General features: G+C 38.0%; 1 protein-coding gene across 1 annotated transcript; it reads left to right on the plus strand.

Moving 5' to 3' along the window:
* Positions 1 to 63: 63 nt before the first annotated feature.
* On the plus strand, positions 64 to 27,983 carry nek1 (NIMA-related kinase 1). Its single transcript, XM_026195088.1, is given in 37 exon segments — positions 64 to 149; positions 890 to 1,029; positions 1,140 to 1,236; positions 2,278 to 2,375; positions 2,757 to 2,840; positions 2,934 to 3,001; positions 3,085 to 3,171; positions 4,307 to 4,361; positions 4,798 to 4,998; positions 5,153 to 5,225; positions 5,435 to 5,589; positions 5,799 to 5,864; positions 6,621 to 6,680; positions 7,137 to 7,184; positions 7,275 to 7,355; positions 7,444 to 7,464; positions 7,467 to 7,648; positions 7,759 to 7,884; positions 7,983 to 8,085; positions 8,517 to 8,603; positions 9,194 to 9,277; positions 9,458 to 9,535; positions 10,081 to 10,176; positions 10,285 to 10,467; positions 10,554 to 10,619; positions 10,737 to 10,977; positions 11,503 to 11,643; positions 12,377 to 12,535; positions 12,640 to 12,855; positions 13,007 to 13,115; positions 14,278 to 14,354; positions 14,540 to 14,745; positions 20,895 to 21,034; positions 21,150 to 21,493; positions 22,704 to 22,837; positions 23,620 to 23,752; positions 26,338 to 27,983. Coding segments are annotated over 36 exon segments (4,230 nt in total). The 5' UTR covers positions 64 to 149; positions 890 to 912; the 3' UTR covers positions 26,352 to 27,983.
* The last annotated feature ends 10 nt before the right edge of the window (positions 27,984 to 27,993 follow it).

Consider the following 27,993-nt stretch of genomic DNA (forward strand, 5'->3'; position numbering starts at 1 on the left):
CCTGAGACTCGATATGAGCGCGGACCAATCAAATCGCTCCTCTCAGTCAGCGTGTGCAGTCTTCCCACATGAGACCGCCCACATCAGAAAATCTTCTTGTGAGCTTCTCTGATGCTGCCGATGTTCGCTGATTACCCTGAATATATAAGGTAAGAACTGATTTTATTTGGAAAATAATGCAATATATGACAGAATTCTGCTTTAAAGTGCATGTCAGTGTAATCTCGCAGGATGCCAGTAAGACTGGTAATTTCCTTGCGCGGTTTTCATTCGTGTGCATTTAGTAGCGTATTATCAGTAGTTAGTGCAGACCCGTTCAAGGCCCCGCTAAAATAGACAACAGCTGATGCTTCTCAAACTTTGCAACATAATGTTCACGTGATGATGCATTTACCCGTATAACATAAAGCAGCGTAAAAAATCTTGTGTGTAAAGAACTAATGTTTTAGATATTAGACCGTTTAAGTCAATCCATGGTCTGTTATTTAAATGTCGAGCTTGTAAGTTTCTCTTTCGTGATTCAGTATATTATTGGACAGCATAGCTTTCATCAGATTGTTAGTCTAATGTATTGCTGTCTTAAGGTGCTTCTCTCCATCTGATTCTTTCTTTTAACCTCTGTTCTTTTGTACCCCTCTTACCTCTTTTAAAGAGTGGTGGGTAATTCCTTCTGACATGTCATATTTAATTCATAAGCTCTTGTACACTGTCTGGCTTTTGCTTTTAGTTTTTATTTATTTATTTTATTTTAGTATTTATATACCTATATCTAGGCTACATATTTAGAAAGAGATAGAGATTATATTGTTTTTTGCTATAACTTTACAAATATCCTAGTATTGTTCGGTGATCCTAATTTTATGTATTTTTTTGTTTCCCTTTAACTCAGCATGAGAAGTCATTTGCACAGACATGGATAAATATGAGAGACTGAAGAAAATTGGTGAGGGATCCTTTGGGAAAGCCATCCTGGTCAAGTCAAGGACAGACGGTCGACAATATGTTATCAAGGAGATTGGCATCTCCAGGGTGAGTCTAATTCTTTCTATTTGGCATCTTTTGATGAATTTAATAAGTATTTCAGTTATTAAAAACACAATTATTTTAACAAGATGATAAGTGGTATACTTGTTCATCAGATGTCGAACAAAGAAAGGCAAGAATCCCGTAAAGAGGTGGCAGTTCTGGCTAACATGAGCCATCCAAACATTGTCCAGTACAAGGAATCCTTTGAAGGTAAAGCCCCCTCATAAGTTAAGATGTACATATTCTGAAATGTGTATTAAGTGAAATTGCTATATGATGCTTCGTTGCCCAGCCCTGCCGTTATATCGACAGGCATGACAAACGGGTGTCTACGAGGTCTTTGGTCTTTAGTTGACTGATCTTGATTAATCTGAGAACATTAGTTTCGGCACAGACCAGGCCCACTGCGTTTCTGATCTAAAGGTTTGTGTCTGGTTGATAGATCGGGCAGTCTGCATGATCTGGAGGAGCTCCAAGCTCTTGAATTAAATTATAGAGAGGATGTCGTTGAGCTAATGATAGTTTCTCTGCATGAAGTCATGCAGCAGCAGTATCTCTGGCATCCGGATGGGAGACTAATTAATGATATGTAACTGGGGTGGTATATGAATCTTAATGATATTAGCAGGGGAGGGGATTATGTTGGCTTAATTCCATTTTAAATATACAGTGGAACCTAAGAGTTTTAAATCTGATTATATCACATGTACACTACATTATCTCTCTCTCTCTCTCTTCCGGCTTATGCCCTCTATCAGGGGTTGCCACAGTGGAGTGATCCGCACAACTGATTTGGCACATGGTTTGTGCTGGATGCCCTAACTCGTGCAACCCCAGTGCAGGGACACATGTGCACTACATGATACACTAATATCCAAAAGTTTGTAACTTTAATGTATTTGAAAGAAGTCTCTTATGCTCTACATTTATTTAATCAAACCATTTTAAAAACAGTAATTTTGTAAAATATTATTATAATTATAAATAGCAGATTTTCGTTCTAATATATTGTACTTTTTTTAAGTAAAAAAAAAGTAAAAGTCAATACTTCAGTGTTCTCTGTCATGACCCTCAAGAAATCATTACTCCTATAACATTATAAATATGTGTACTCTTACTTTGGATCAATTAAATGCATGATTTAAAATAAATCTGACTGTTTAAATCTCAAGAAGCCACCCAGGCTGTGATCTGAAACATTGCTGTTACTTTGTCATGGAAGTACAATAATTTTTCTCTCTTTTTCTTCAGAGAGTGGTTGTTTGTACATAGTAATGGACTACTGTGAGGGAGGAGACCTGTTTAAGAAGATCAATAATCAGAGAGGGACTCTATTCCCTGAGGAACAGGTAAGAGGAACAATACAATGTCAGTTCAGCTCTGCACCTGATAACAGGCTGAAATTATCAAAGCGTAAGATTTTATTTATTTTTTCTCACTCCTACCAAAGTAAATAATATCTATTTAAAGTCATATGCACTCATATGGAATGAAGAATCCAGTCACATCAACTGCTAATCTTATTTTATTCTACAGTATAAAGAGTGGGTCGCCCCACAGGGCTGGCATTGCTGGACCACTTAAATGCTACTTGCATATACCATAAAAAAAATATTAGTATTTTATCAAAACATAATAAGATATTCTTAGTTGTTGAATGTTAGAAATAGTCCCCTTTTTTTTTGCAAGAATAATCGACTGAAATACTGAACACTGTTGTTTTCTGGAAGATTCTTGACTGGCTTGTGCAGATCTGCCTGGCTCTGAAACATGTACATGACCGCAAAATCCTACACAGGGACATCAAATCACAGGTACGGCTGTCTCTTTCACACACACTTGTATCAACACTTCGACTTGGTTTACATATGCCTCTTACATGACTTTTGCTTTTGTTTTCTATCAAGAATATTTTTCTGACCAAAGATGGTACCATTCAGCTGGGTGACTTTGGAATTGCTAGAGTTTTGAACAGGCAAGTAGTTTCAATTTGATTTCAACACAGCATGAGGAATGTGGTGAGAATAACCTTCATATGTGATGTGGTTGTGTGTGCAGCACCGTGGAGTTGGCGAGGACGTGTATTGGCACACCTTACTACCTGTCGCCAGAGATATGTGAAAATAAACCATACAACAACAAGAGGTAAAGTACTTCCTGTTCTGAGCCAGAGTGCTGTATACGGGCAGTACAGAAGCACTCAGTGGCTCTAGATACAGTTTGCTGAATCATTAAAGTGGTGATGTAAGTTTATATGAGCTTATCTGATCCCAGCAGCTACGTATTGATCCCAAGTCATTTGTTCCTGGACTGTTTGTAACCCGATCAGTCTGAATGTTTATAGCCAGTATTGATGAACACCTGCTGTATTACATCACTGTTTAGGATTAAGGATTTTTTAAATTAGCATAAGTATTAGAATTTTAACAAATCTGTAATTCTCTGATCAAAAATATAGTAAAAATAATAATATTGTGAAATATTTATTACAGATTAAAACTGCTTTCTATTTGTACATATTTTAAAAAGTAATTTATTCCTGTGGTGGCAAAGCTGAAATTTCAGTATCATTACTCCAGTCTTCAGTGTCACATGATCTTTCAGAAATCATTCTAATATACGGATTATGTGCTCAAGAAACATCAGTATTGAAAAACATATGCTGCTTAATTCTTTTTTGGTAAACCATGTATATTTTTATTCTCAGAATTCTCGGACAAATATAAAGTTAAAAAATAATGAATAATGGAACTTTTTTTTAAATATTATAAATGTATTTGTAATTTTTTATCAATTTAATGCATCCTGAATACAATTATTGATTTCTTAAAAAAATGAAATCTTACTCATCCCAAATGTTTGATTTTTGATAGAGTATGAATTTTAAAATGTCTTAGTATCAGCTTTTCTCATGCTGCACAGCACACAAATCTTATTTGGTTTTCAGTCAACCTTTACAAATCTATCACATCCTGAATGATGAAGTATAATATGAACATTCAGACTGTGATGCATTAATTAGATTTTATACCATTGGTTTGGATTGTAAACATTAAATTCTGTGTAGTCCTTTGCAAAAAAGAAAAGAAAAATGCAGATATTGTGCAAATCACTTTAGATTTTATATTCTGTTTGTTTGTGTATTTATGTTTGCATGTGCACATGTGTGAGTAATCCACATGTGCCACCCCAAAATTTACCCATTTGTCCCAATTTCTCCCTGTCTGTCTTTTGTCTTCTCTCTCTCTCTTTCTGCGTTGTTCTGTCGGTCTGACCCTAGTGATATCTGGGCCCTGGGATGTGTCCTATATGAAATGTGCACGCTTAAGCATGCAGTAAGTACCTTATGTTCTCAGTAGTAGCTTTTGCGCGCAAGGACGTTTTTGTGCTTATCTTTGATGTGAATGATAAAACAGGACTATCTCTTTATATTTTTTTAATCTGTCTCTGTATGTAGGTCTCCTTTTCTCTCCCTCTTCCTCTCTCACTTCCCTTCTTTCATTATTTACACCATGAATGTTCTGAGGAGACTAATATTGTACAGTGGAGAGGCAAGTGAAACCGCAGCAGCTTTAAAAATTAAGATGATTAGCTGTGTGGAAAGACACTTTCTGCCTGAAGAGAAAATCTTTTTTTTTTTTTTTTGTATTCTTTGATAACATTGTAGGTTTATGTGATTCATGACTTGAGTGAAGATGGTATTATCATTTTATTTTCAAGCTATAATTTTAAGAGTCATTTTTAACCAATTATGTGATGTCTTTCACTCAGTTTGAGGCCGGAAACATGAAGAATCTGGTGTTAAAAATCATCCGTGGTTCGTACCCACCTGTTTCCGTGCATTACTCCCAAGACTTGCGCTCTCTCCTGGCCCAGCTGTTCAAGCGCAACCCCCGGGAGAGACCCTCCGTCTCAGCCATTTTGGACAAACCTTTTCTTGCTCGCAGGATTCAAAAGTTTCTCAGCCCTCAGGTGAGACATTTATGGCAGTGTGAGGATGAACCAGTTTGTGCGTTGTGACTCAGAAATAACTCAGATGTTATATAACGCTCTGTTCTAATTCCAGACTCAATCCCTCATATGTTGGAGAATTTGTTTGTTTAGTATGTTTCCTTGTATGTTGCAGATTATTGCTCAGGAATTCAGCCACTCACTTCACCTTCATCAGCCTAAAATGAGTGTAGCCCAGGGAGCGCCAGGTAAACACATTCATTAATAACTAATACATTTGTTACCCTCTGGTGATGTTGTTATATATATCTGGATTATTCTATTTAGGGGATAATTATTCAGGAAGAAAAACTACTTCCGAAATCATGGTATCCACTGATGGATGAGCAGTAGTCGAGTAGAGATATTATCTCCAAATACTAGAAATCCAGTTGTTCTGTTCCTCTTGACTCCCCAGCCAAACGGCCTGCCCCAGGCCCCATCCCCATCTCCCCAGCTCAGAAAATCACAAAGCCAGCAGCCAAATATGGAGTGCCTTTAACAGTCCGAAGACCATCTGACGCCATCAGAAAGGTCCCGGATGCGGCAAAGAGACCAGTCAAACTCAAGCAGGTGAGAACCATGGGAAATAAGGACCCCGTTTATGTCATTGGCTAATCCACTCCTATGTTTTGCCCATACATTATCACTCAGTATGTTCGGAGGGGCACTGAGGGGCACTTGTGTAACATTCAGACATTTGTTGATGTTGTCCGGCTGTGTGCTGTAAATGAGAGCGAGAGACCTCTGATCCTCGCCCCTCGGTGTCATGTGTTGTCCAGGCTCCCCCTCCTGCAGCAGCTCAGAGGAGAGTGAGTCGAGTGGAGGAGGAGAGGAGGAAGCATGAGGTACATGAGAGTGCCCCTATCTACAGACCCTTCTACTAACACCCAGTCCTCACCCTGATTTTTAATCCACTGACTGTACCCCTGTGCAAATATACTTTATCCTCCACCCAAAATTTCTTCACTGTAAGCCTCAAATAGGTTTACCCTTTATATCACTAATATATCCCATTTATTGGTCTGCTCTAGTGCTTAAAGATCTGAGCTGCTATCAGAAATATTGTAACTCTTTTGCAAAGAATAAGTCATTTATCCGTATTGAGCAGGACACTTATCCACAGGATGGTCCAGCAGCACTATCACTGTGATGGGTGTACTTGTAGTTACTCTGGATAAAATTGTAAGCAAAGTGACTGTATATGTTTTGTTTTTTCTTTATTTACCCACTTTTTTGTTGCTGTCCGTCTGCTTCTCTCCATCTGCTGTCATTCATATGGTGGGCATCTACATCTTTGTTTCCTTTTGCACACCTTTGTTAATTAACCCTTTCATCAGTCGAGTGTTCATTCTATAAATGTGTCTAGAACTACTCTATCCTCTGAGCCACAAGATGCTAAACCGTTATTGTTCAACAACTGATCCATTTTGGGAACAAATATTCTTTCAAGATTATATATGGACGTTTGACTGCTCTTGCCTCTCTTTGCCACATGGAGTTGTTCAAAAACGTTTCTGGGTCATCACTATTGCAAACAAATAATTAGAATTGTTATACTGTTTGCTTCATGTCTAGAGCATCATGGTCATGTTCTGTTTCAGGAAGGAGTGAGGAAGAAACGGGTGGAGATGATGGAGAGGGAAAGAAAGCAAAGAGAACAGGTGAGCTATTGATGGCATCTTGTAATGACATCACGTCACATGTTTTTTTATTTATTTACTATCCTGAATCTACTTTTACAGTGATGCATATTATTATTTCAAATCGTTGTTTTGTACTTTTATATTCATCAAAAAATCATAACCTGAGAAAATGCAGCACAATTGTTTTCATTATTAATAATAGTAATAAATATTTCTTTAGAAACAAATCGGCATGTTAGAATAGCATAAGACACTTATATACTTGCATACATACTAAATTGCAAGTTCTGTTTTGTTTTGTGTCTGTAGTGTTGGTGACTGAATGAGTTCACATCAAGTTCAGCAGATGTTGGCTGTTCTAGTTTCATTAGATGGATGGATGCTATTTGTAATGTGTCTCTTGGGTAGAAAGACATTTGAAAAGCCTCTTGATTAAGTTAGTGGCCCATAGTAATTGTGTTTCTCTCTCTGTAGATGTTGTTACTGAAGGCTGCTCAGATGAAGAGATTTGAGAGGGAAAAGGTGAACTGATCAGAAATGGTTATTTACAGTAAATTGATGTTGGTTTCATTTGTTTATATTAAAACTTTAACTTAAACCTTGTTATTTTAGCTGAATCGGATAAACCGGGCTCGGGAGCAGGGCTGGAGACACGTGCTCAGTTCCAGTGGAGGCAGCAGTCCTGAGCGAAAGGTACAACAGTCTTCCTTGTCTCTTACAAACTAGTCAATAAAGGCTGCTAATATTGTCAAGGTTTCTCATTAAGTGCATATTTTTGCAGTTTTATGGAGGTGGTGGTGGTGGCATGGAGCTCCATATTCCCCTGGAATAGGCCCATCCCCTGTGCCTGGCCCCACCCATGCTCCTGCTTTAGCTCCAAGCAGAGCACCGTATGACCATGTCCACACAGCAGCTGAAAAACCATCCAAACCTCCACCTAAAGATGGTGCTGGGGAAGGAGCCAAGTCTTCAGGGGACAATGCCAGGTGAATGAGAAAGAAACCGTGCCAAGGGTTTTTGTATTCCAGTTTTTTTTTTTTTTTTTTTTTTTTTGTACAATTATTTATATAATGTGCATATGTTATTATCATTAAAGCACTGCTATAGACTCAGGGTCGCTGAATGGTCATGCCTGCATCCCTCTTAAGGATGTCGTCAGGAAAGAACCACGTAAAGCAAGTCTCCAAAACGAGCAGATTTCAAAGAACGACTATGCCCACAGGTCAGGTGGCTATGTGTTTTCATTAGTAATGTTTGTCAGTTATTCAGTCTAAAGCAGAGCTGAGAGCACTTTTTTTTTCTTTATCTCTCGGTTTCTAGGTTTCGAGGTCAGATGGTGGCAGAGAGGGGTAAACAAGTGGAAGAGTTTCTACAGCGGAAAAGAGAAGCCATGCTGAATAAAGTCCGTGCGGAAGGACAGCTGGTACGGGTTTTTACCTTAGCCTCTTCTGGTTAAATGAATGTTCTGGTTCCAGTACACTCTTTTTCTGACAAAGTACATTTACACTGGAAATTATTTTCACTCTAGGTTTTAAGGTCAACATGGTATGCAAAAACACCCTACATTCATCTTATTGTGAACTATTAATCCATGCAAATTTTAATTAAAATGCCGTAACTTGATTTCTGGTAAAATGATAGACTTCTCTCTGGTGACATATGCTGGACATCTCCAATTATTTACTCCGCTTAAACCCTGCCCCTTTCTTACAATCGACCACAAGCTCACATTCAGATCTGTCTTCATTCAGTTAACTGATTCATAGAAATAAGGTGTTGAAGTCAGTGATGGAATTGATAATACATTTAATTATGTGGCTTTTGTAATATCGGATTAAACCAATGGGTGAATAGGGGGCCCGGCAAAACCTGGCCGCCATCTTTGCAAGCTGGACAAACTCCTCCCGATGCAGGAGACCCCAAGTCAACAAAGAGGAGGAGGTAGGAGTCCTGTCTGGGACCAAACAACACTCCTCAATCCATCAAGTCACTTAAACTCTTCATTGTTCGGTTCCTTATTTTAAGTTGTAAATGTTCACCTGATGTTGCTGCATCTGCTCACCAGTGCCATCTGATGTCCAGTACCTGCACAGTGTTTGTTTGTTGAATGTGGCTGTGAAATGCACTGAAAATGTTTTTGTTAATTATTTCATTTCATCCAATACCACTTTCTGGCTAAATCCCCAATGCTTTAATCATGTTTTGTGTGTGTGAATGTTATTCTGCTTCAACACCCCCTCCCTTTTTGTTTTATTTTTGAAGTTTTCAGCATATCTGCAGGATCCCAGCTGAAGACTAACTGCTGCTTTTTATGGTCTTCAATTAATGGCTTTGACTCCGCTGTAACTTTAAGTTTGCGGTTCCCACAATACAGTGTAAAAGTTTAAAGCTGTTTTTCTTTTCCAGTATAATTCACCAATTATATTTCATGTCCAATATACAATAAGTGTTTTGCCCCGTTCTTATGTTTGTCAGAGGAGACAATGGGAAGAGAACAAAGAGAGATGATATATGAACTGTGTTTTTCTCAGGAGTACTTGGCGAGATTGCGCCAGATCCGACTACAGAACTTTAATGAACGCCAGCAGATCAAAGCTCGTCTCAGAGGAGAGAAGGTATGTGCACCAACGATTTTGACATTTCTTTCAACTGTAGATTTATTATTGTATCATATTTTAATGCTTACTATTATTTATTCAGCTCAGTTTCAGTGCTGTTACACATAATTAAATATATTTTTAAATGGATTTAATTATTAATTTGTTATATTTGGACCATCTATCTATCTATCTCAGTATGACAGTGACGGCTCAGACAGTCAGGAGTCATGTGAAGAGGCAGTACTCAGGAGGAAGAAGATCGAGGCGTTAAAGGTTTTGCATTTTTAATTTTAATTTTTTAAAATAAATTATCAGCATTAAAATTTGAATTGAAAAATGGAATTGTATACACTACCATTCAAATATTTGAATTGGGTAGGTATTTTTTTTACAATGTTTTTAAAAGGAGTCTCTGATGCTCACCAAGGCTACATTAGTTTTGATCAAAAATACAAAAACGTTAATATTGTGAAATATTACTGCAATTTTAATTAACCGTTTTAATATCTTTTCAAATTTTTGTAATGGAAAAGCTGAATTTACAGCAGCCATTACTTTAGTCTTCAGTGTCACATGATACATCAGAATACATTCTGATTTGTTGATTTGGTTTCTTATTATAATTAATGATAAAGTTAATAAAATGATAAAATTAATGATCAGTTGTTGCTTAATATTTTTGTGTAAACCATGATGCATTTTTTTTTCAGGATTTTTAGATGTTTCTTAAAAGGTCTTAACTGATACAAGTAAAAATGTCTTGGTATCAGAATGCAAAAGCAACCAGACAGGTTATCAAAAATGTGTTTTTATGTAAGGCCCAGTCAAAGGCTCGTGCTGCTGTAATTAAAGAACAGCTGGAAAAGAAGAGAAGAGAAGCATATGAGAGAGAGAAGAAAGCGTGGGAGGATCATGTATGTCATCTATCTTTCCCAAACTTCTCCTCTTTTCCTCGTTTCTCCTCATCCATCTCTTATGTATTTTATTGTGCTTTTTGTTTTGTCTTCTCTTTTGGGACAAAGCAGCTTGTTGCACGAGGGGTGAAGGTTGCTGTTGGAGCTGTGGGCGGAGCTCCACCTCCTGCAGCCCCTGCCACTCAGCCATCTGACTCCACCCCTCAGGAAGATGCTTCCAAAGACACATCCTCCTCTAGACCCACCTCTCCAGTTATCTCCATGACTGCTGCTCTGAAGGATGTGGGCGCGGTTAGTCACCCATCACACTGATTAAATCACCTTTGCAGTATTTGCTTAAATGGCCATCCAAGCTTATGTATTTTCTTTTTTGGTAGATTTCATCAGGACAGAGTTCTCCTATGAAAGAGGACTCCCTTAAAGCAGAAACATCAGGTGTACAGGTGGGAAATATATATTTGGATGTGTGAAATACCATTAATATGAGAGAGCGTCTTTTTGTGTAATATGTCACTTTGACTCTAATGATATATATGTATTTATTATTTTTTTTTTTTTAGAGTGACAAGAAAGAGATTCTTCACAGACTTAATCAGAAGATCCAGACCACTGAGGAAGATGCAGTGAAAGATGCCACACCTTGCAGCATTGCACCATGCCCAACTCCTCAACAGATCCAGCCTTCCATCACAGAAGAAAGATCTCCTGCAGCTGGTGATAGGAGGAAATGGGAAGCTGTAGCTCCACCCATATTGTCTGTAGCCGAACAAACTCTTGATGAGACCTGTGGAACTCTGGCAGGTATAAACAAAACAATTAATATTGCTGTAAAAACACTAGATATCCTATAAAAAATGTATTTAGTCACTAAAGTCAAACCTGAGACTTTTTAAGACCTGTGCAAATGCACCTATATATATATATATATATATATATGTATGTATGTATGTATATATATATGTATGTATATGTATATGTATATGTGCCAGTGAGTGTAGGGATTAGTAGTGTGTGTGTGTGTGTGTGTGTGTGTGTATATATATATATATTTTTTTACTTGTGCAGTGATCACATTTAATTATTTAAACCTTAGCATTTTGAGCATATATCACAATTCCTGTTTTTTTTTTCATCCTGACATTTAAAATCTTTTACACTGTTAATTAAGGCTTTGTGTCATTTAATACATTTTAAGATAAAACTGTATTTATAACGTGAAATTGTATTAGGTCAGTAATAAGAGCTCAATTTCATATCTTTTAGATATTTGCTTCACATACGCACTACACACATTCTCTTTGTTTCCCCTCACTTGTCCTATCTCAGTGTCTCAGGTGGCGTCTCCAGAGACGAATGCCCCCTCTGGAGGAGACAGGAAGAAGTGGCAGACTGAGGGTGCCCCTCTTCTGTCTGTGGCTCAGCAGACTCTGGAAGAAACTAGCTTTACAACAGCAGGTCAGCTAACAGGTAAACATCCTTATCCTGAGTTTTTTATATATATTCAATTGATAGTTTGTGTTTGATAAAACAAAGAATATTTGTGGAAAAACAAATGGTGGAGGCTATCATCTTAGCCTACTAAGAAAATGTGCTCTGCGGCACAGGCTGTATAGAATCACAGATACCAACCTGACAGGTGACCAGGTTTCTTGTAGCACATTTAAAAAACTCTAATGAGAAGTGATTGTGCCAACAAGAATTTAAATATTGCAGCAGTTAAAAGCGCACACCATCAGCTCTCATTATATCAGCATCATTCACATATTGAAAGTGCGTTCAGTTATGAAGGCAACATTTAGGTGAGCTACAGTGAGAAACTGATGGCTGCAGCAGGCTTGAGGTGCACATTTGAATGATCTGACCTTTTGTTTTTGCCAGTAGGCTTGATAAAGAATAAAAGTAGTCCATTAATTATATGCATGCTCCTTATTACTTCCAGAGTGAATAGATGATGTATTAGAGAGTGTTTTGTTTTGTTTTGTAACCATGGATGATGTGTTGTGTTCCATGCACTGGGATTCCAGCCGCTCTATAGCAACTGGATTAATAACAAACAAGGCATGAGGTTATTTGCTAGATCCTCTAGTATTCTGTGACTGGAGAGCAAAGTCATGTTGTTAACTTGTTTCCATTATATATAATAAAATGGGTGGCTTATTTATATGCAGTAAAAACATATATATATATTTTTTTTTTTCAGAAAAAACAGCAGGTGAAGTCATTTGCATGGAGGAGGGGCTAAGGAAGGCTTGGGGGCGGAGTCCAGACTCAGAGGTTTTGAAGGTGTTGGAAGAGGCAGAGCTCCAGCCCTTTACCCAGAAACTAGATCCCGCCAGCACCTGTGACCACACACTGACAGGTGAGTCTTGATCAGAGTGTTTTTCATCTGTGTGATATGTTCAGTCTTACTGACAATAGCATCCTGTTAATCCTGACTTTTTCATTTGTGTTTCTTTTCCCCAGAAAGCCTTAATCTGATTGAAGAGCCTTTAGATGTCACTCATGAAGCCAAAGAAGTGCCTCTTCCTCAGCCATGCCAGCCTGCCATTGGCCTTGCCAAACAAGAAGTGACATGTCAGGAGACGGTGCCAATCACAGCAGAGGTTAAAAGTCAGGAACTAATCCTACAAACAACAGAAGAGATTCAAAAGACTCCATGTGGAGAAAGTGAGACAGAGGGTGAGAATAGCGTTACACTGAAAATGAATTCAGTACTTTATTAATCAAGACTGAAATGTGTGGAAATTCAGATCATAGGTAGTGAGACCTTTTGCACTTGTTACTCTTTGTAAAAAAAAAAAATATATATATATATTTTCTGTTCTTCCAGTGGTGGATGATATGGAGTCAGTAGTTCTAGATGAAGCCTCTCAGCAAACCTCAAAGCCACCCCCAGCAGATGTAATGCAAGCGTGGACAAATGACACTGCAGTGTCTCCGTAAGCATTAAAAAATTTATTTCACTCAGTTGGTTGGTTAGACTGTCACTCAAGGCTGGCAGTCATGCATTTGCTCAGGAACAGAGTCATATTGCGTCCACATTGCAGGCTTTGTGATTTAGCAAATTTGTAACATCTCAAATCACGATTGCGATTCTATTTTGATTAATCGTTCAGACGTAGTCACTGTTGCAGAACAGCTGTTGAATGAAGAATAATGTAACCGTTGGCTTACATCATTTTGTGTTCTAAAGAAAGAGTAACAGCACACAGGTTTAGAACATTCACTGCGGTTCAAAAGTTTGGGGTTGGTAGAAATGTAATTAAAAATTTATATATATATATATATATATATATATATATATATATATATACATATATACATATATACATACATACACACACACACACACACACACACACACACACACACACACACACACGCCGGGTCTCTTATAGTGGCTGGGGGCATGGTCAACATGGACAAATAAAGGCCGGGGGAAAATTTGTGAAGCAGAGCCAGATAACGAACATACACGCCCACTGCTGGAGCGTTTCTCATTCTCGAGTCAAGAACCGGTTGCATCGGTTTTCTTTTCTGTTAGACGTGTCCGATTCGAGAGCTGAGGAGCTGATGATAACTGCGCATGCGTGATTCAGCGTGACCAGACTGACACAGAGTGCGTCTGAACCGAACTGATTCTTTTGGTGAAGTGATTCTGTGCTAATGTTATGATCTCTGTCCACTGGAACGCTATCGCTTTTAATATAAAACGGGTTATTTATAACAACTACATTTCAAACAGATGTAATTAGAAATAAAGGCCTGCCTATAATAAAAGCCTGCTTAAAATAAAAGCCTGTTACCTTCTGGAGTTCAGGTAAATAAAGTCCCCGGCTTTTATTTGAGGAATTACGGTATTTTTTTTATTTTTTTTTCATTATTTTTTTAATAGAAAGTTTAAAAGAACAGCATTTTATTTTATATATTTTGTAACATTATAAATTTCTTTACTGTATTTTTTTTAATCAATTTAATTCATGTTGAAATATTGATATCTTCCAAAAAAAAAAACACACCCAAATCTCAAAATAGTGGACACAATGACATAACTTCTGTATCTCAATTAACTATCCCTTTAATCATTGTTTTTGATTTTAGGCCAGCAGATGGCAGAGTAATACAAGCAGAGTGCACAGAGATGATGCAAAGAGAAGAAAAACACCCTGAACCTGCAGGTAGTCTCAAATGCAATTTAAAGACACCTTATCTCCCTCTCACACAAGCATGTCTCATTATGCACCGTATCAAAGCACTCCAGTATCCCCTTTAAAATTCATTAACTTTCTAACAAAGTTAATCCTCAGAAGCTTCACTGTCAAAAACAAATGAAGTTTTTATTGGCTTATTCTTTTTTCGGTAGATGAGTCTTTGTTTGTGAAGCTAAGCAGTAGTCCTGCTCACAAACGAGCAGTAGCATTGGCCATCCTGTCTGCTCAGTCCTCACTGGAAGACTCTTCCTCTGTCGCATCACGTTCCCGCTCTGTCTCTCCACTGCGTTCCCAAAGGCATGGCGACGCACTTCTTATTGGCCTCTCTACTGGCCTCTTTGACACAAACAACCCAAAGGTGAGTACTAAAACTTCAGTGTACCAAGTGTGAGTCTATATTTGCTTTCTCTAGTATGTTAGTTCAGACTGTAAATTAATAACACTAATCTCTGGCCAGATCTCCTAATACTAAAGGAACAGACTACATGACTTTTAGAATCTGAACAGCTGAAAAGCTCTAGGTATCATACACACACACTTGCTAACGTTGTAATTGCTGATCATACAGTAAACATCTGAGAATCGAACACCTACACAGAAACCTGGACCTTGTTGCTAAGAAACACTAAACAATATGTGTTGTAATATCAGTTCAAATATCAAACATGTTTAATATCCTCTAAACCGGATAGAATCACAGCAAAAAAAAATTTGTAATAATAATCAAAGTCTACGCCCATCAAACATAATATGATTTTTTATTTTTATTTTGTGAAATCTGTCAACTTGTACTGCCCAAAATTTACAACTAGGGTCAAACTGAGACAAATATCAAATTTAAATCTTGTGTAAATTTGTGTAATTGTGTATTCCTATCTTGGTGTATTCTAGCCTTAACTAATACAAAAAATGTAGATGAGACACTGTGTGAAAGAGTTAACAGAAGCACAGATTTCTAGAGGTAATGTACATTTACAAAGGGGAGTGTAGTTACAAGGGTGCAGATCCAGTGATTCTTCTGTGCCTTGAACTTGATGAGGGCAGCAACTAGCAGTCAGTGGAGTGAAACAAAAAGGGGCATAATGTCCGCTCTCTTGGGTTCATTGAAGACCAGACGTGCTGCTGCATTCTGGATCATTTGGAGGGTTTTGATTGCACATTCTAGAAGGCCAGCTAAAAGCATTACAGTCCAGTCTAGAAATAATCTGCCAGGACAAGGAGTGGTGTAGCATGCTCAAATATTAAGGGCCAGATTTGGTTGATCTTCAAAGACCGCTTTAAGAAATGGGCTTTGAAGACAAAATAAACTTCATGAACAATATAGAAAATAGTATTCCCAGGTTTCGGGCTAGGAAGACGAGGAGTTAAGTTAAAGTTGGTGTTAGAAAGACATAGAACATATGTTATATGTGTGAAAGACATATGACAACATTTATAGGATGCATTGAGTAGGTAGAGGAGCCCAAACTACACTCAGTGGTGATACTGCCATGGTCTATAGCCGCAGATGCGGACCAGTGCGAGCCAGGGCTTAAAACGGGCCGGACCGGGCTAATAGCCTCGGGCCAGTAGCACCGAGGCCAGAATAGTGCAGCGTTTCCACAGTCAGGGCCTGAAGCACCTCTGCGCATCACTAAAACACGCCCTTTACACGCCTCTCAGAACAAATTCACGAAACCCCATCATTTCAGCAACACAGAGAAGTTATCATAAAACTAAGAAATAAGTCACTGTGCGATGTGAACATGTGTGATCACAAAACGAACATGATAAAAGTGGCCGTTTGTTTGCATGCTTTAAATATTTAAATTCAAAAGCATCGATGTTTTACTATAGAATATGTGATGCATTGATCATAATGAATTAATTTATCAGGACTCAAAATTAATCACACAGAAATAAATGTATTTATATTTTATTTATTTTTGTAACGCTTATGAAAATAGCCTGCTTATTCAGTCGAGTCAGTTTTTTTTGTAGCCACAGTGGCCTATACGTCACATTTAGAATGAATTATAATATCTCTATTTTTATAAAAGCTCCCGAACATAAAACAATATTATATTTTTATGATAGGCTCCGTGGAGCTAAACTCTCGAGACGAGACTTATGACAGATAATATAAGTTACTAAATAAATAAACAATTGTGATAGAGAATAAGAAGCTGGTGTCTGATTTCTTCAGGCGGTCATATTTACCATGTTTACTGTGGTAATGTTAATGTTCAGAGTGCACAGTCTTTTGCATCGTTTATAAATATTTCTGCCTTGAATGGTGATTATAATTCACATCAGATCAAGTTAATGCAAAGACTCCTGCTGACTGAAAGTGAGTTTCGAGCTCAACTTATTAAAAAAAAAAAAAAGAAAAAAAAGTTTATTGCTTGTGTTATAGACGTTTGCATTCTGAAATGATTCGCAATGCAGTCTCTCTATTTTTATAAAAGCTCCCGAATAAAAATCATTATGCTATTATATTTTGATGATAGGCTATGCTACATGGAGCTAAACTCTCAGACAAGATGACAGATAAAATGTTACTAAATAAATACACAATTGTGATAGAGAATAAGAAGCTGACGTCTGATTTCTCCAAGCATTTACCGTTTACTATGGTAACGTTAATGTTTAGCGTCCATAGTCTTTTACATCGCTTCTAAATATTTCTGCCTTGTTTAATGATTGTAATCCACATCGGATCGAGTTATTTCAAACACTCGCTGCTGACTAAGAGTGAGTTTTGAGCTCAACTTATTTAAAAAAGTCTTTTAATACCAGTGTTAAAGTTGTTAACTTTCTGAAATGATTCACAGTGCTGAGCTCTCCAGATGCGGAGAAACTCCTCTTTGTTCATTACCATGGCATGTTTGCGTTTCCACTGCAGTTTATTGCCACTTTAGAATGAGCGGAATTATTCACATAACTTTACTGTTGCTACTGCCGCGACTTAAGAAAAACTTTTAAATTCTCCGTCGCCCCATCAAGCTCTCGCTGGATCCGCTCCTCTGCTTTCAATGAGAGGAACATCTGTACTTCCTCAGCAGACAACGAAACAGCCATTTTTGGGTTTTTAAAAAAGGTGCACTCATTCAAGTCAGTTGTTCGCTCCTTCACTGGCTGTGCTGATTTAAATCAAGTGGTTCTTTTGTGTTTGTGACGCAAGTTCAGTGACACAGGTAGTGACAATTCTCTCCGGCCAATCTGTGATCAGCATAGTTTACATGTCACATTTTGGTAACGGTGAGGTTCACTTGGAACCTCAACCGAGGTGGTACTAAAAAAGTACCAGGTACTGTACCCAGTCGAATACCACCCAAAAGTGAACCGTACTGAGCCGTACCGTGCTGTACCATGCAGTCGAAAATTGCCTTTTGTGACTGTATATTTCAGGTATGGAGGGGGTGAGGTTTGGGGGGGGGGGTGATATATGACCACGATATTAGGGGTGCACCGATCATTAATGCGCATCTCATCAGTAAAGCCAGTTCTCTACTCAGCGGTAAATTCCATCAGGTGAGTGATTTTACATAGAGCAGCTGTTACTACACAGAGCCGATGTTAACTGAGAAGCTGCGCAATTTTCAGCGTTTATTTGCGCATCTTCTCAGTTAACAACGGCCCAGTACTGTTTTAAAAGTATCGAAATGGTACCGGTATCAAATAAAACCCAATTGATACCCAACCCTACTACACACCATTCCTAGATCATCTACAAGATGGATAGAAATGCTGATACAGTCAAGAAAAGTTGAGACATAATTATATTATTATTATTATTATAAAATAAAAATTTGGTGCCTAATTTTTTTTTAAAGTAGCCAATGGCTCCTTACTTCATTTTTTTTTTTTTTGTCTGGAGCCCTGAGACCTTAGCCTGGAGAATGGAGCATTGTGGGTGGGTAGTGGTGGTTCATGAATGTGACTTTACTTAAGAAAAAAAAAAGTGCCACAATAATTAGCCATATAAATCGCACAGCTTGGTGTAACATCAGAAATAATAGAAGATAAACTACAAAGGCCTGTAATGATATTTAAAAATGCGTAGTTCTACCATAAGAAGAACTAGTGTTATTGAAGTATTATTTATATACTAATATATTATTTATAAATACTTACTTTTGTTTTTAAATTTAGAGATTTCATTAAAATTTTTGTTAAGTTTTAGTAATTTGATGTGCATTTAGTTTTTTTTTTTTTAGTTTTTTTTTTTTTACTTATTTCATACTTAAATTATTTCAGTTAATTGACAAAGCAGTATTTCTTCAGTGTTTTTCCCCCTAACATTTGTTGATCCAAGTTTTTCATCTAATGTTCCTATTTTGTATTAGTTCTTTTGTTTTTTAAATATCGGCCGATAATTTCACATAGAGCAGCTGTTTACTACACAAAGCCGTTGTTAACTGACAAGCTGTGCAAATCCATGCTGATAATGATAAAAAAACAACACTGTGAAGAAATCCAGGTACGTGTGTTTGCTCTGTAACAGCTTATATCTTTAGATTAAGACATAGTAATGGAGGACCCCACTGCTGCCATTTATCACACTAATTACACTTCAAGTCAAGAGAGGAAGAGATCACTAAAAAGAGCAAGAGAAAAACTATGAGGGAGAAAGAGATGGCACTATAACAAGAGAAACAGATGACCGCCTTCAGTAATGTGTTGCACTTAGCAAAGAATGATAGAGGAGCTCAGATTTGTACGTCTCATTGAATTTTTTGTTTGGGGTGATTTGTTTTCCACAGACTGACTGTTTTTGTGCACACATAATGCTGTGTGCATACGAGGATAGGCATATGTATGAGTGAGGATATGCCTCGGGCCATTACTGTGCTGGATGGACTGCTGAATGTGTATGTGTGTGTGTTTGAGCTCCTGAGTGGACCGTTATTAATGAGATTCTTCCACATCCTTGATGTGCCAGTAAACCAAAGGACTTTGCACTGGCCTGTATACCTTTTCGCCCACCCCACAGACACGCACACAAATACTTTTCTTTGCCCTCACAAAAGCACATTAACATTCACGCCCACAATTTTGCAAACACGCCCACACATTTGGCCTTTTGGCTTGCTTGCACCCAACCCTCTGGACAACTGGACAGTTAGATCACACACACACTAAATGTCGTCTTTCTCAGCACAAGCTAGTTTAGCACTCCTCCCCACTGTGCAAGTGCGAGAACACAGTGCGTCTCTGTACCGACGGCTGTTGGTGGAGATGGATGACTGCGCCGATATTAAAACCCTCCTCTGCTCTGTGGAGACAATTTTAAGTCCCTGCTGGGTGTTAAATAGCTAAGTGGTTTTATTCCTGCACACGATTCAGATTGAATAAGTTTGAAATGCAGCTTAGAGATTGTGCTTGTATTTGGTTTTTTTTTTCAGTTCATATTGATTAAAGAGCCATTTTCTATACTTTTATAGTTCAATGATAATGTCAAGGTTTCTTGCACCAAAAATAGTTTTAACCTACTTTTTATGAAAATTCTCACCTCTCCCAGAGCCTTAGAACTAAAAATGTATAATAAAATTACTACTTTTTTTCTGATGTTAAAATATTTTCTCCTCTTCTAGTTTAATATGCAAAATCAACAATATGTAAACTGAATTACTAGTGTTTAAGTCAGCATGAAATGGAAATTCAACCTGTCTATGTTCTATAATGACCTCTTCTATTTCTTACAATTAACTGCAAGCATGCATTTAGATCTGCCTCCATTCAATCAACAATGTACGAATTGGAAGAATCTGATGCTAATTCAGTTAAATCATTATTTTTAGAAGTGTTAACACTAGCTGTGTGGCAGTATCAAAACATGGCTCTGTTTGAAAATCCTGACCAGACTAAAAGCATTGGTTAAAGCAATGTTGCAAGTTTGGGATGAGACTTTATGTTTGGAAATCATTATGCACTTCTTTTTGCACTTTAAAATGGGATGCTTTTTGCTACTGTGGCTCTAAGACTTCCATGTAAACACTCTCTTTACTTGTGAGATGAACTGAAAAACATTGCTTTAAGTTTGCTGTTAGGTGCAATATGGTTGGCTCTGCTTCATCCTTCAATGACAACCTCTTTGCACAGCCTGCATTACATTGTGACAGGTTCACAAAACAATCCACAAAGAAATGTACTGCACAAACTGTGAAAGGTCAGACTGAAACTATCAGGGATGTTGTTAAAAATAAACTTCAAATGGTTGTTTCTAACATTAGGACCCTTCTGTCTATGCAGAGACACAGGTGCTACCCAACAACACAACGTTTGCGGACTTCCTGAACCTCTAGATAACAAATGGATTTTAAAAGCCATTTATATGCTCATGGCTGTGACCTCACAACCATGCTTACATTTTAAGACATCTTTGTAGCTTATTTTTCATAAATAATCTAAGAAAATTGAGAAGGGACTTTTGCATTTGGAGCATTCGAGTATAGAGTTCGCTTCAAAAGAACATGAATATTTCTTATCAATAATGTTTGATAATCCGTATGTGTGTTCCATCAGATGCTGAGGACGTGCTCCTTACCAGACCTCAGTAAATTATTCAGTGATGCTGCAGAACCTGAAGTTGCAGTCGCTCCTGACAGCAGCCTGGAGATTGAAGATCTGGAGGATAAAGTGGATGAGCACTCTGAAACTGAGGAGTAAGACACAAAACTCACATCCATATGTACCTGCTCTTTCTCCCTCTCTCTCTCTCTCTCTCACACACACACACACACACACATATATATTCACTTATGACTGTATCTCTCTCAGTGTTTATGAGGACGATGATTTGAGGGAGCTCAGAGCATCTATGGAGAGGCTTCTTCAGGAGCAGCACAGTGATGATGAAGATGATGACGAAGAGGACGACGATGGCGGTGGATCCAACAGTAGTCCAGCTGATGAAGAGGCAGCTGGTCTTAATGGGTTGGCTAGTGGTGGTGTTGACAAATGCAGTCCAGAGGAGGAGTGTTTTAATGGAATGGCTGAGGAAGATGATGATGTTAGCCATGGTGAAGAAGAGCCAGGAGGGCCAGTTACTAATGGAATGGAGGTTGAGGAGGATGAAGAGCAGAACAGTAGTGAAGGCCAGCTCAATGAGGAGTGGCAGTCTGGTAATGCATCCATAAACAGCTGCAAATACTAACCATATCCACCGAGAACAAAAGCTGAACACATGCCCAAAAACAGGACAGAACAACTGCTATCTGCATACACAAATGCAGCATTATAGCTTACAAAATCCACAAACATGTCCATGGACACATAGTAACACAACAGCTAACCTTAAAATCCACAAATACATCCGTGAACACAGCACAACAGCTATCCATAAGCGCTAACACAGCGCAAAGCTAAACATACCTGCCATTACAGCTGCTAGCACAGCACAACATCGAACCACATCTGTTAGCACAGTTTAAAAAGCTGACCAAATCCACTAGCACAACCGAAAATCTAACTACATTCATTAGCATAGCTCAGGAGCTAGCCACATCTGTGAAGACAGCGCCAAGCTAAACATATCTGCCATAACAACTGCTAGCATAGCTCAGCAGCTAACCACATCCGTTAGCACAGCTCAGCAGATAGCCACATCTGCTAACACACCATAACAGCTAACCGTAATCGTTAACACAGTGCAACATTTAACCCCATCTGCTAACCCAGCACGACATCTAACCACATGCGCTAACCTGGTACAACAGCTAATTTAATCAGTGAACACATCACATCCATTAACACAGGATGGCAGCTAGACGACTGCTTACACACAGCATAGTCGCTTACTATATGCACTTAAACTGTGCTACAGCTAACCACATCTGCTAAACAGGGCACAAATACAAGCCACTTGCGCTAACATAGTGCAGCAAACTACAACACATCTAACAAACACTTTAAATGCAGCACAATAGCTAAGCATGTTCATAGAAAGAACAGCTAACCTCAACTGCGAACAAAAATGTTGACACCATCCCACAAACACAACTAAACAATTACTGAGTCCATCAACAAGCACAGCTCAATGGAACTATAACCTAAATGCAACAAACAAACATCTTGCTCAGCTGTTGCTAAGCTCTCTAAAAATGAAAACAAGTACTGTGTTTATTGAGCTAAAGATATTGTTCTGGCCTAATTGAATTTGATGATTGATTGGCTTTGTATGACTACAGTGGGGAATGACATTGGCAAATAACACTTTCAGTACTGACCTAGGTCAGCGTAGTATTGACAATATTCCACAGCAATACACTCCCACTGTGTGAACTTTGATAGATTGTAGTATATCTTTATTTCTGCGCATGTGTATGCATGCAGATGACAGTGAGAAAGAGGACGAGGAAGACCTAGAGCAACAGGACAGTATCTTCAGTCGTCTTGAGGAGCTGCGTTTCCATCTAGAGCAGGCCATGGGCTTTGAGAACTTCATTTTAGCCTACAACAAGATCAAGGTTTGAGTTCCTCGGTTTTGCATTAAATGTCAACTCTCACCATGTCTCCAGTGAGATTTAGTGGTTTTGTGCCTGGTTAAATACATTGCCGAAATACTGCACAACTAAGAGGTCTTTAGTGGTCAAACACCACCAATAACAATGCAGCTATGTACTTCTTAGATGAGGACACTCACCAATTTTTAAAAACCAAGTTTTGGTTTTAACTGTCGGGTTCATTCTGGGAATTGGATACAGATGTTATCCTTAACCTTTAAGAATGTTAAATGTGCTGCCTTATGATGCTTTTTATATAGTTTGTCACACTGGAAGTGCAGTAAACTGCTGTGATTTGCTGTTATTTTTGCTGCTCTTTTACAAAGAAAAAAACCCCTCGGTTAAGAATCCCTGTAGCGATAATGACTTCACAGTAGCTAACTTAAAGGAATAGTTCACCCGAAAATAAGTTATTTTATTATTTACTCAACCTCATTTTGTTCCAAACCTGACTCTCTACTGTGGAACACAGAAGTTATTTTGGGTAATGTTGTTTGTGACCAAAAAGCTTCAAAACCCTTTGACTAGTATCTCTTTTTTTTATTTTATTTTGTTACATCGAAGAAAGTCAGTCTTGTAGGTTTGTAACAACATAAGATTAGTAAATAATGAAATAATCTTTTATCTTTGGGTAAATTATCCCTTTTAGAAGGTGGTTGCACCTGGCATGGACTTTTAATTGGTTTACTTGACTTTATCCAGCATATCCAGATTGTAATTTGTATGAGTTTTGTTTGTTTATTTAGGCTATTCATGAGGATGAAGATGAGAACATTGCAATGGGCTCCAGCATGGTGCAAAGCATTTTGGGAACCAAGCACCAACACTTGTATCCTAAAATCCTCCATTTGGTGATGGCAGATGGAGCTTACCAGGAAGGTAAAGTGTTTACACACACATTCTCACTCACTGATCCAGTCATGCACCATTTCATCTGATGTTCTTCTTACCAGTTCATTTAGTCAGATCTTTTCAGAAATAGAGCAATATAACATGAATGGGTGTAAAAGAGAGCAATTATGTCATTCAGTGCAGTGTGAATCAAGCACTTTAAAGAAAGCCCTGAAGACACACATACAGTACATGGAGATGTTATTTAGACATAGTCTGTGTTTCTGTTTATGTATATGTGTGAATGTATATTCACACACATACATAAATGCACAATTGTACATGGTAAGTCTTTCCCTGAGAGACTGTAAACATTAGCTGTATTAATCATTGAAACTTCATTCCCTTCAAAAACAGCCGTAATCCACTGCGTCTTCAGTGGTTCATATGTCGAGAGTAAATGTGAGTGCTATGTTCATTATTACATCCAACAGCAAAACGCCTCAATCGCTTAGGAGTCATTCTTTTTTACATCTGCTCCAGCGGTGAAACAATGGCAGACTGATGACAGCTAATGGAGATGCCAAGTCCATTCGGGTTAGACTCTGGCTCATTTAGCTAATCTTTTATTATGCCCATAAACATGCAGAGCACACATAGGCTACTGTATGAAATATTGTTATATTGATTATTTTATAAGTTATAATAGGCTTCGCATATGCAACAGCCTACGCAATGCATATTATGCACGCATTAGCATACAGGTGACCGTTGAACATGCAGAGCATCAGGGAGAAGTTGGACCGTAGGGAGTTACTAAAAGTTCTACAAACAGTGAGTCAGTTGGTCATGTGCAGTGCAAAAAACACACGCAATGTAGGCTAAATTTAGCAATAGGCTAAAGCATGCTGCAAAGCCCCAGCAAAAATAATTACTATGAATGTGTCTGGAAAATGGTAAGGAGATATTTGGATTATTAATACATTTGTGTTTTCTGAGTCTGTGTCGTGAAGATGACGATCCTGACCTGCCATCTCCTCATTATAGAGAGAAAGGCATATTTAAAAAAATTTAAATACGTAAAACTTTTTTGTTTTTTATTTGTATTAGTTAGTTTTAAAGTAGTGATGTAGTAACATTATTTAAAGCTTTCTATAGATATATTTAGCAAGTCTGTGAGGCAAGTATTTACTGCGATTTTAGTCCATCATTGTGAAGTGCTTCTGGCCAAAATTGCAGAAAATTGCAAAATTGTAGGACTATTTATCCTTTATTTTATAAAAGCACAAAGATTTGATAATATTGTGTGTGCACACAAATAAAAGTAGACCCTTTACAATTCAGAGTGTTGTGTACTCTTATGAGCAAAAATAACTCCTCCATGTCCAGTAAAGCACTCTGTAGCTCTCCGCACAAACTATTAGATATGCATCTAATAGCATACATTTGTATAGGTTAAACATTTAAAATAAAATTCTGATAAGCTTGAACTGTTTTATATAGACTTTATTCTAGGCAAGTGATGATTTGAGAAGGCTAAATTTATCAAACATCGGCTATGATCAACTCTGCCGCTTGGTCATTACTTAAAAATATAAATAAATAAAAACTTAACGAACAAATAAATGCCCCAAATGTCTTTCTAAATTAAATTAATAAAATAAATAAATGACATAAAATAAAATAATGAAATTACATACAAAACTGAACTATTTAAGCTTTAGTATAATCTGTTTTGGGAGAAGGTGGGGAAAAAAGACGGGCTTGGGTCAGATTCGGTCCAAGAAATCTGATGAGCTGTCAGACACGGCCGGGCTAGGGCCTATATTAGAGGGCTGTGCAGGGCTCTAACGTAGACCCATCTGCCATCTAAATAATAGGGCATCTGCTTATATATATCTATGGTTTGACTTGCATGAATGGTCATGTGACATGCGTTTTCTGTTGTGTAGTCTGGACGGACATTGTTTCTGAAATGCAGTGAAAACGCCAGTGTAGATGAGGATTGTTTTCATTTTTAAAACGCTGTTTTAAAAGGAAAACCCAGTAGTGTAAACAGCGCCTCACCCAATTGTCATTCCAACGCCATAAGACCATCGTTCATCTTCACAAATTAAGACATTTTTGATGAAATCCGAGAGCTTTCTGACCCTGCAAAGACAGCAACCGAACAACGGACCTTAATGAGATAATTTTTTCATTTTTTGGTGAACTTACCATTAAATGTGTACAGTTCATTCACTAGGCCAAACAGACTTGGTTAGAGTGAAATGCATTAGCTTTTCTGACAAGTAGTTCCTTGTCTTGTAGCAGATGTTTTCGGCACAAGATATGCTGCTTAAGTCTCTGAGCAGTTCCAGCATATTTGGGTCAGGTCACACCATGTGGGTTAAGGTGCATACATGTGTCTGCTTGTGTATGTTTCAGCCTCTGATTGATTGGGTGAGGGTATTTCTGGCATTTACACTGTGTGTTCAAGGCTAAGTCCTGATTATGGACTTTAATGTGACCTCTGACATCAGGAATATAGCCTGGAAGTTTTCTTCAGATCTCGGTCTCGTAAGTGAGTTAATTATTATTCCCCTAACAGTTCTTCTGTTTCTCTCTTCTGCCCCTCTCTCGCTCTCTCTTAGATAATGATGAATAGAAGTTATTCATCCATGCTGTTGGCAGCCTTGGACAATCTGCTGGCAGGCTGAAGTGTTCCCATGATGCACTCTGACAGGCTGAGGAGGTGCATGTCGAGGAAGGGGGGTTTCAAAGAGTGGGGGTAAAAAGGGAAATGGTCCACTCAAGCATGGGCAGTTTAGAGTCCACGGTTGACTGTAGTTCTACTTCCATATCCCAAGTCACTGAAGCACTACTTTGTAAATTTTGTGCATATAAATGTGCTGTGGATAATAATATTTAACCAAAGCATAGCTGAGTGTTAGCAGGTGACAAGAAGTCTCCAACAGAGATGTACATGTGTGTACTCCTAGCTGATGACAGACTGTATGTGAAATGCTGCTTGTGCTCTATTCACAACAGCTGAAGCCATGAAAACTGCTTTTTAAAGCTCTAGACTGGCCAGGGAGGTCTAGTTTAAGGGGTCAGAGGTCAATTATCTGCCCAATATCAGGTGCTCGCACACAACAGGCAGCGGGTTCTAACCAGCTGTCTACCTCAGAAAACGGATCAGTCTAAACGTCTTGTCTAAAAAAATCCAGACTTCTCAAATTTTCTAGACCTCTTTTTCTACTTTTTACACATCGTTTACATAACATGCTCAAATTATTTAGCCTTAGCTTTCAAGATTTCTTACTGGTAAATCTTAAAGCATTATTTCTATGCAGATGAAGTGCTTAACGGGGGTTTTAACATGATAGTTCACCCAAAATTAATATTCTGTCATCATTTACTCCCCCTTGTTTTTTTGTTTGTTTATGAAATGAATCACAAGGACCCCATTGACTTTCATTGTAAAGAAAAAGTCATACAGGTTTGGAACTGCGCAAAAAAAAAAAAAAAAAAGTGTGAGTAAATGATGATAGAATTTTCATTCTTGGTGACCCGTCACTTTAAGAGCATTTATAAATGCTGTGCACATGCTTTATGCATGATGTATTCAGCTGCACCTCCAGTGGGTTGTATTAAATGACCTCTTTGTTTAAGTTGCTGGCAAAATATGGCTTGAAAGTGTACAGAAAGTCGTTAAATAATTTGCAAGCATTACTGTTTGTTTGCATGTCCGAATATGTATATCTTTGTACTGAGAAATAAACGTCTTTTTTTTTTTTTTTTTTTTCAAAGAATGTGTGTGCCCAAGTGTGGTTATTTGGCTTTAAAACACCATTTTGACTGTGAAGCAGCTGAGTTAAAATCAGTTGCCAATATCTATTTTCAGCTACCTAGATGTGGGGGGGTGGGGGTGTATTTCTTCACCTCTCTATAACCTGACTGGTCTAGTGAGCTGTCAGTCAGCAACATCCTAGTGGCTGTCACAAGAATTGGCTGGAAGCGTGTAGGGGTTTCCCCTTATCACAGAATACCCGTACATTCTCAGACAACCACAAACTATCGTGTGTGTGTGTGTGTGTGTGTGTGTGTGTGTGTGTGTGTGTAAGTTGTGTCTTTGCCCAGATATCTTGAGTCATGTAGTTGCAAGCCTCTACAAAGTCATTCATGTGTTTTTCTACCAAGATAATTCATCCACAAAAGATTGTCACTGAATACAATACTCTGTTCAAATGGTTTACTCAGCAAGGACTTGAAATTGAATAAATATGACCGTAAAGTCCTGTGTGATG

Source organism: Carassius auratus, chromosome 20, assembly GCF_003368295.1.
Source record: "Carassius auratus strain Wakin chromosome 20, ASM336829v1, whole genome shotgun sequence".
In the NCBI taxonomy this organism is placed as follows: domain Eukaryota; kingdom Metazoa; phylum Chordata; class Actinopteri; order Cypriniformes; family Cyprinidae; genus Carassius; species Carassius auratus.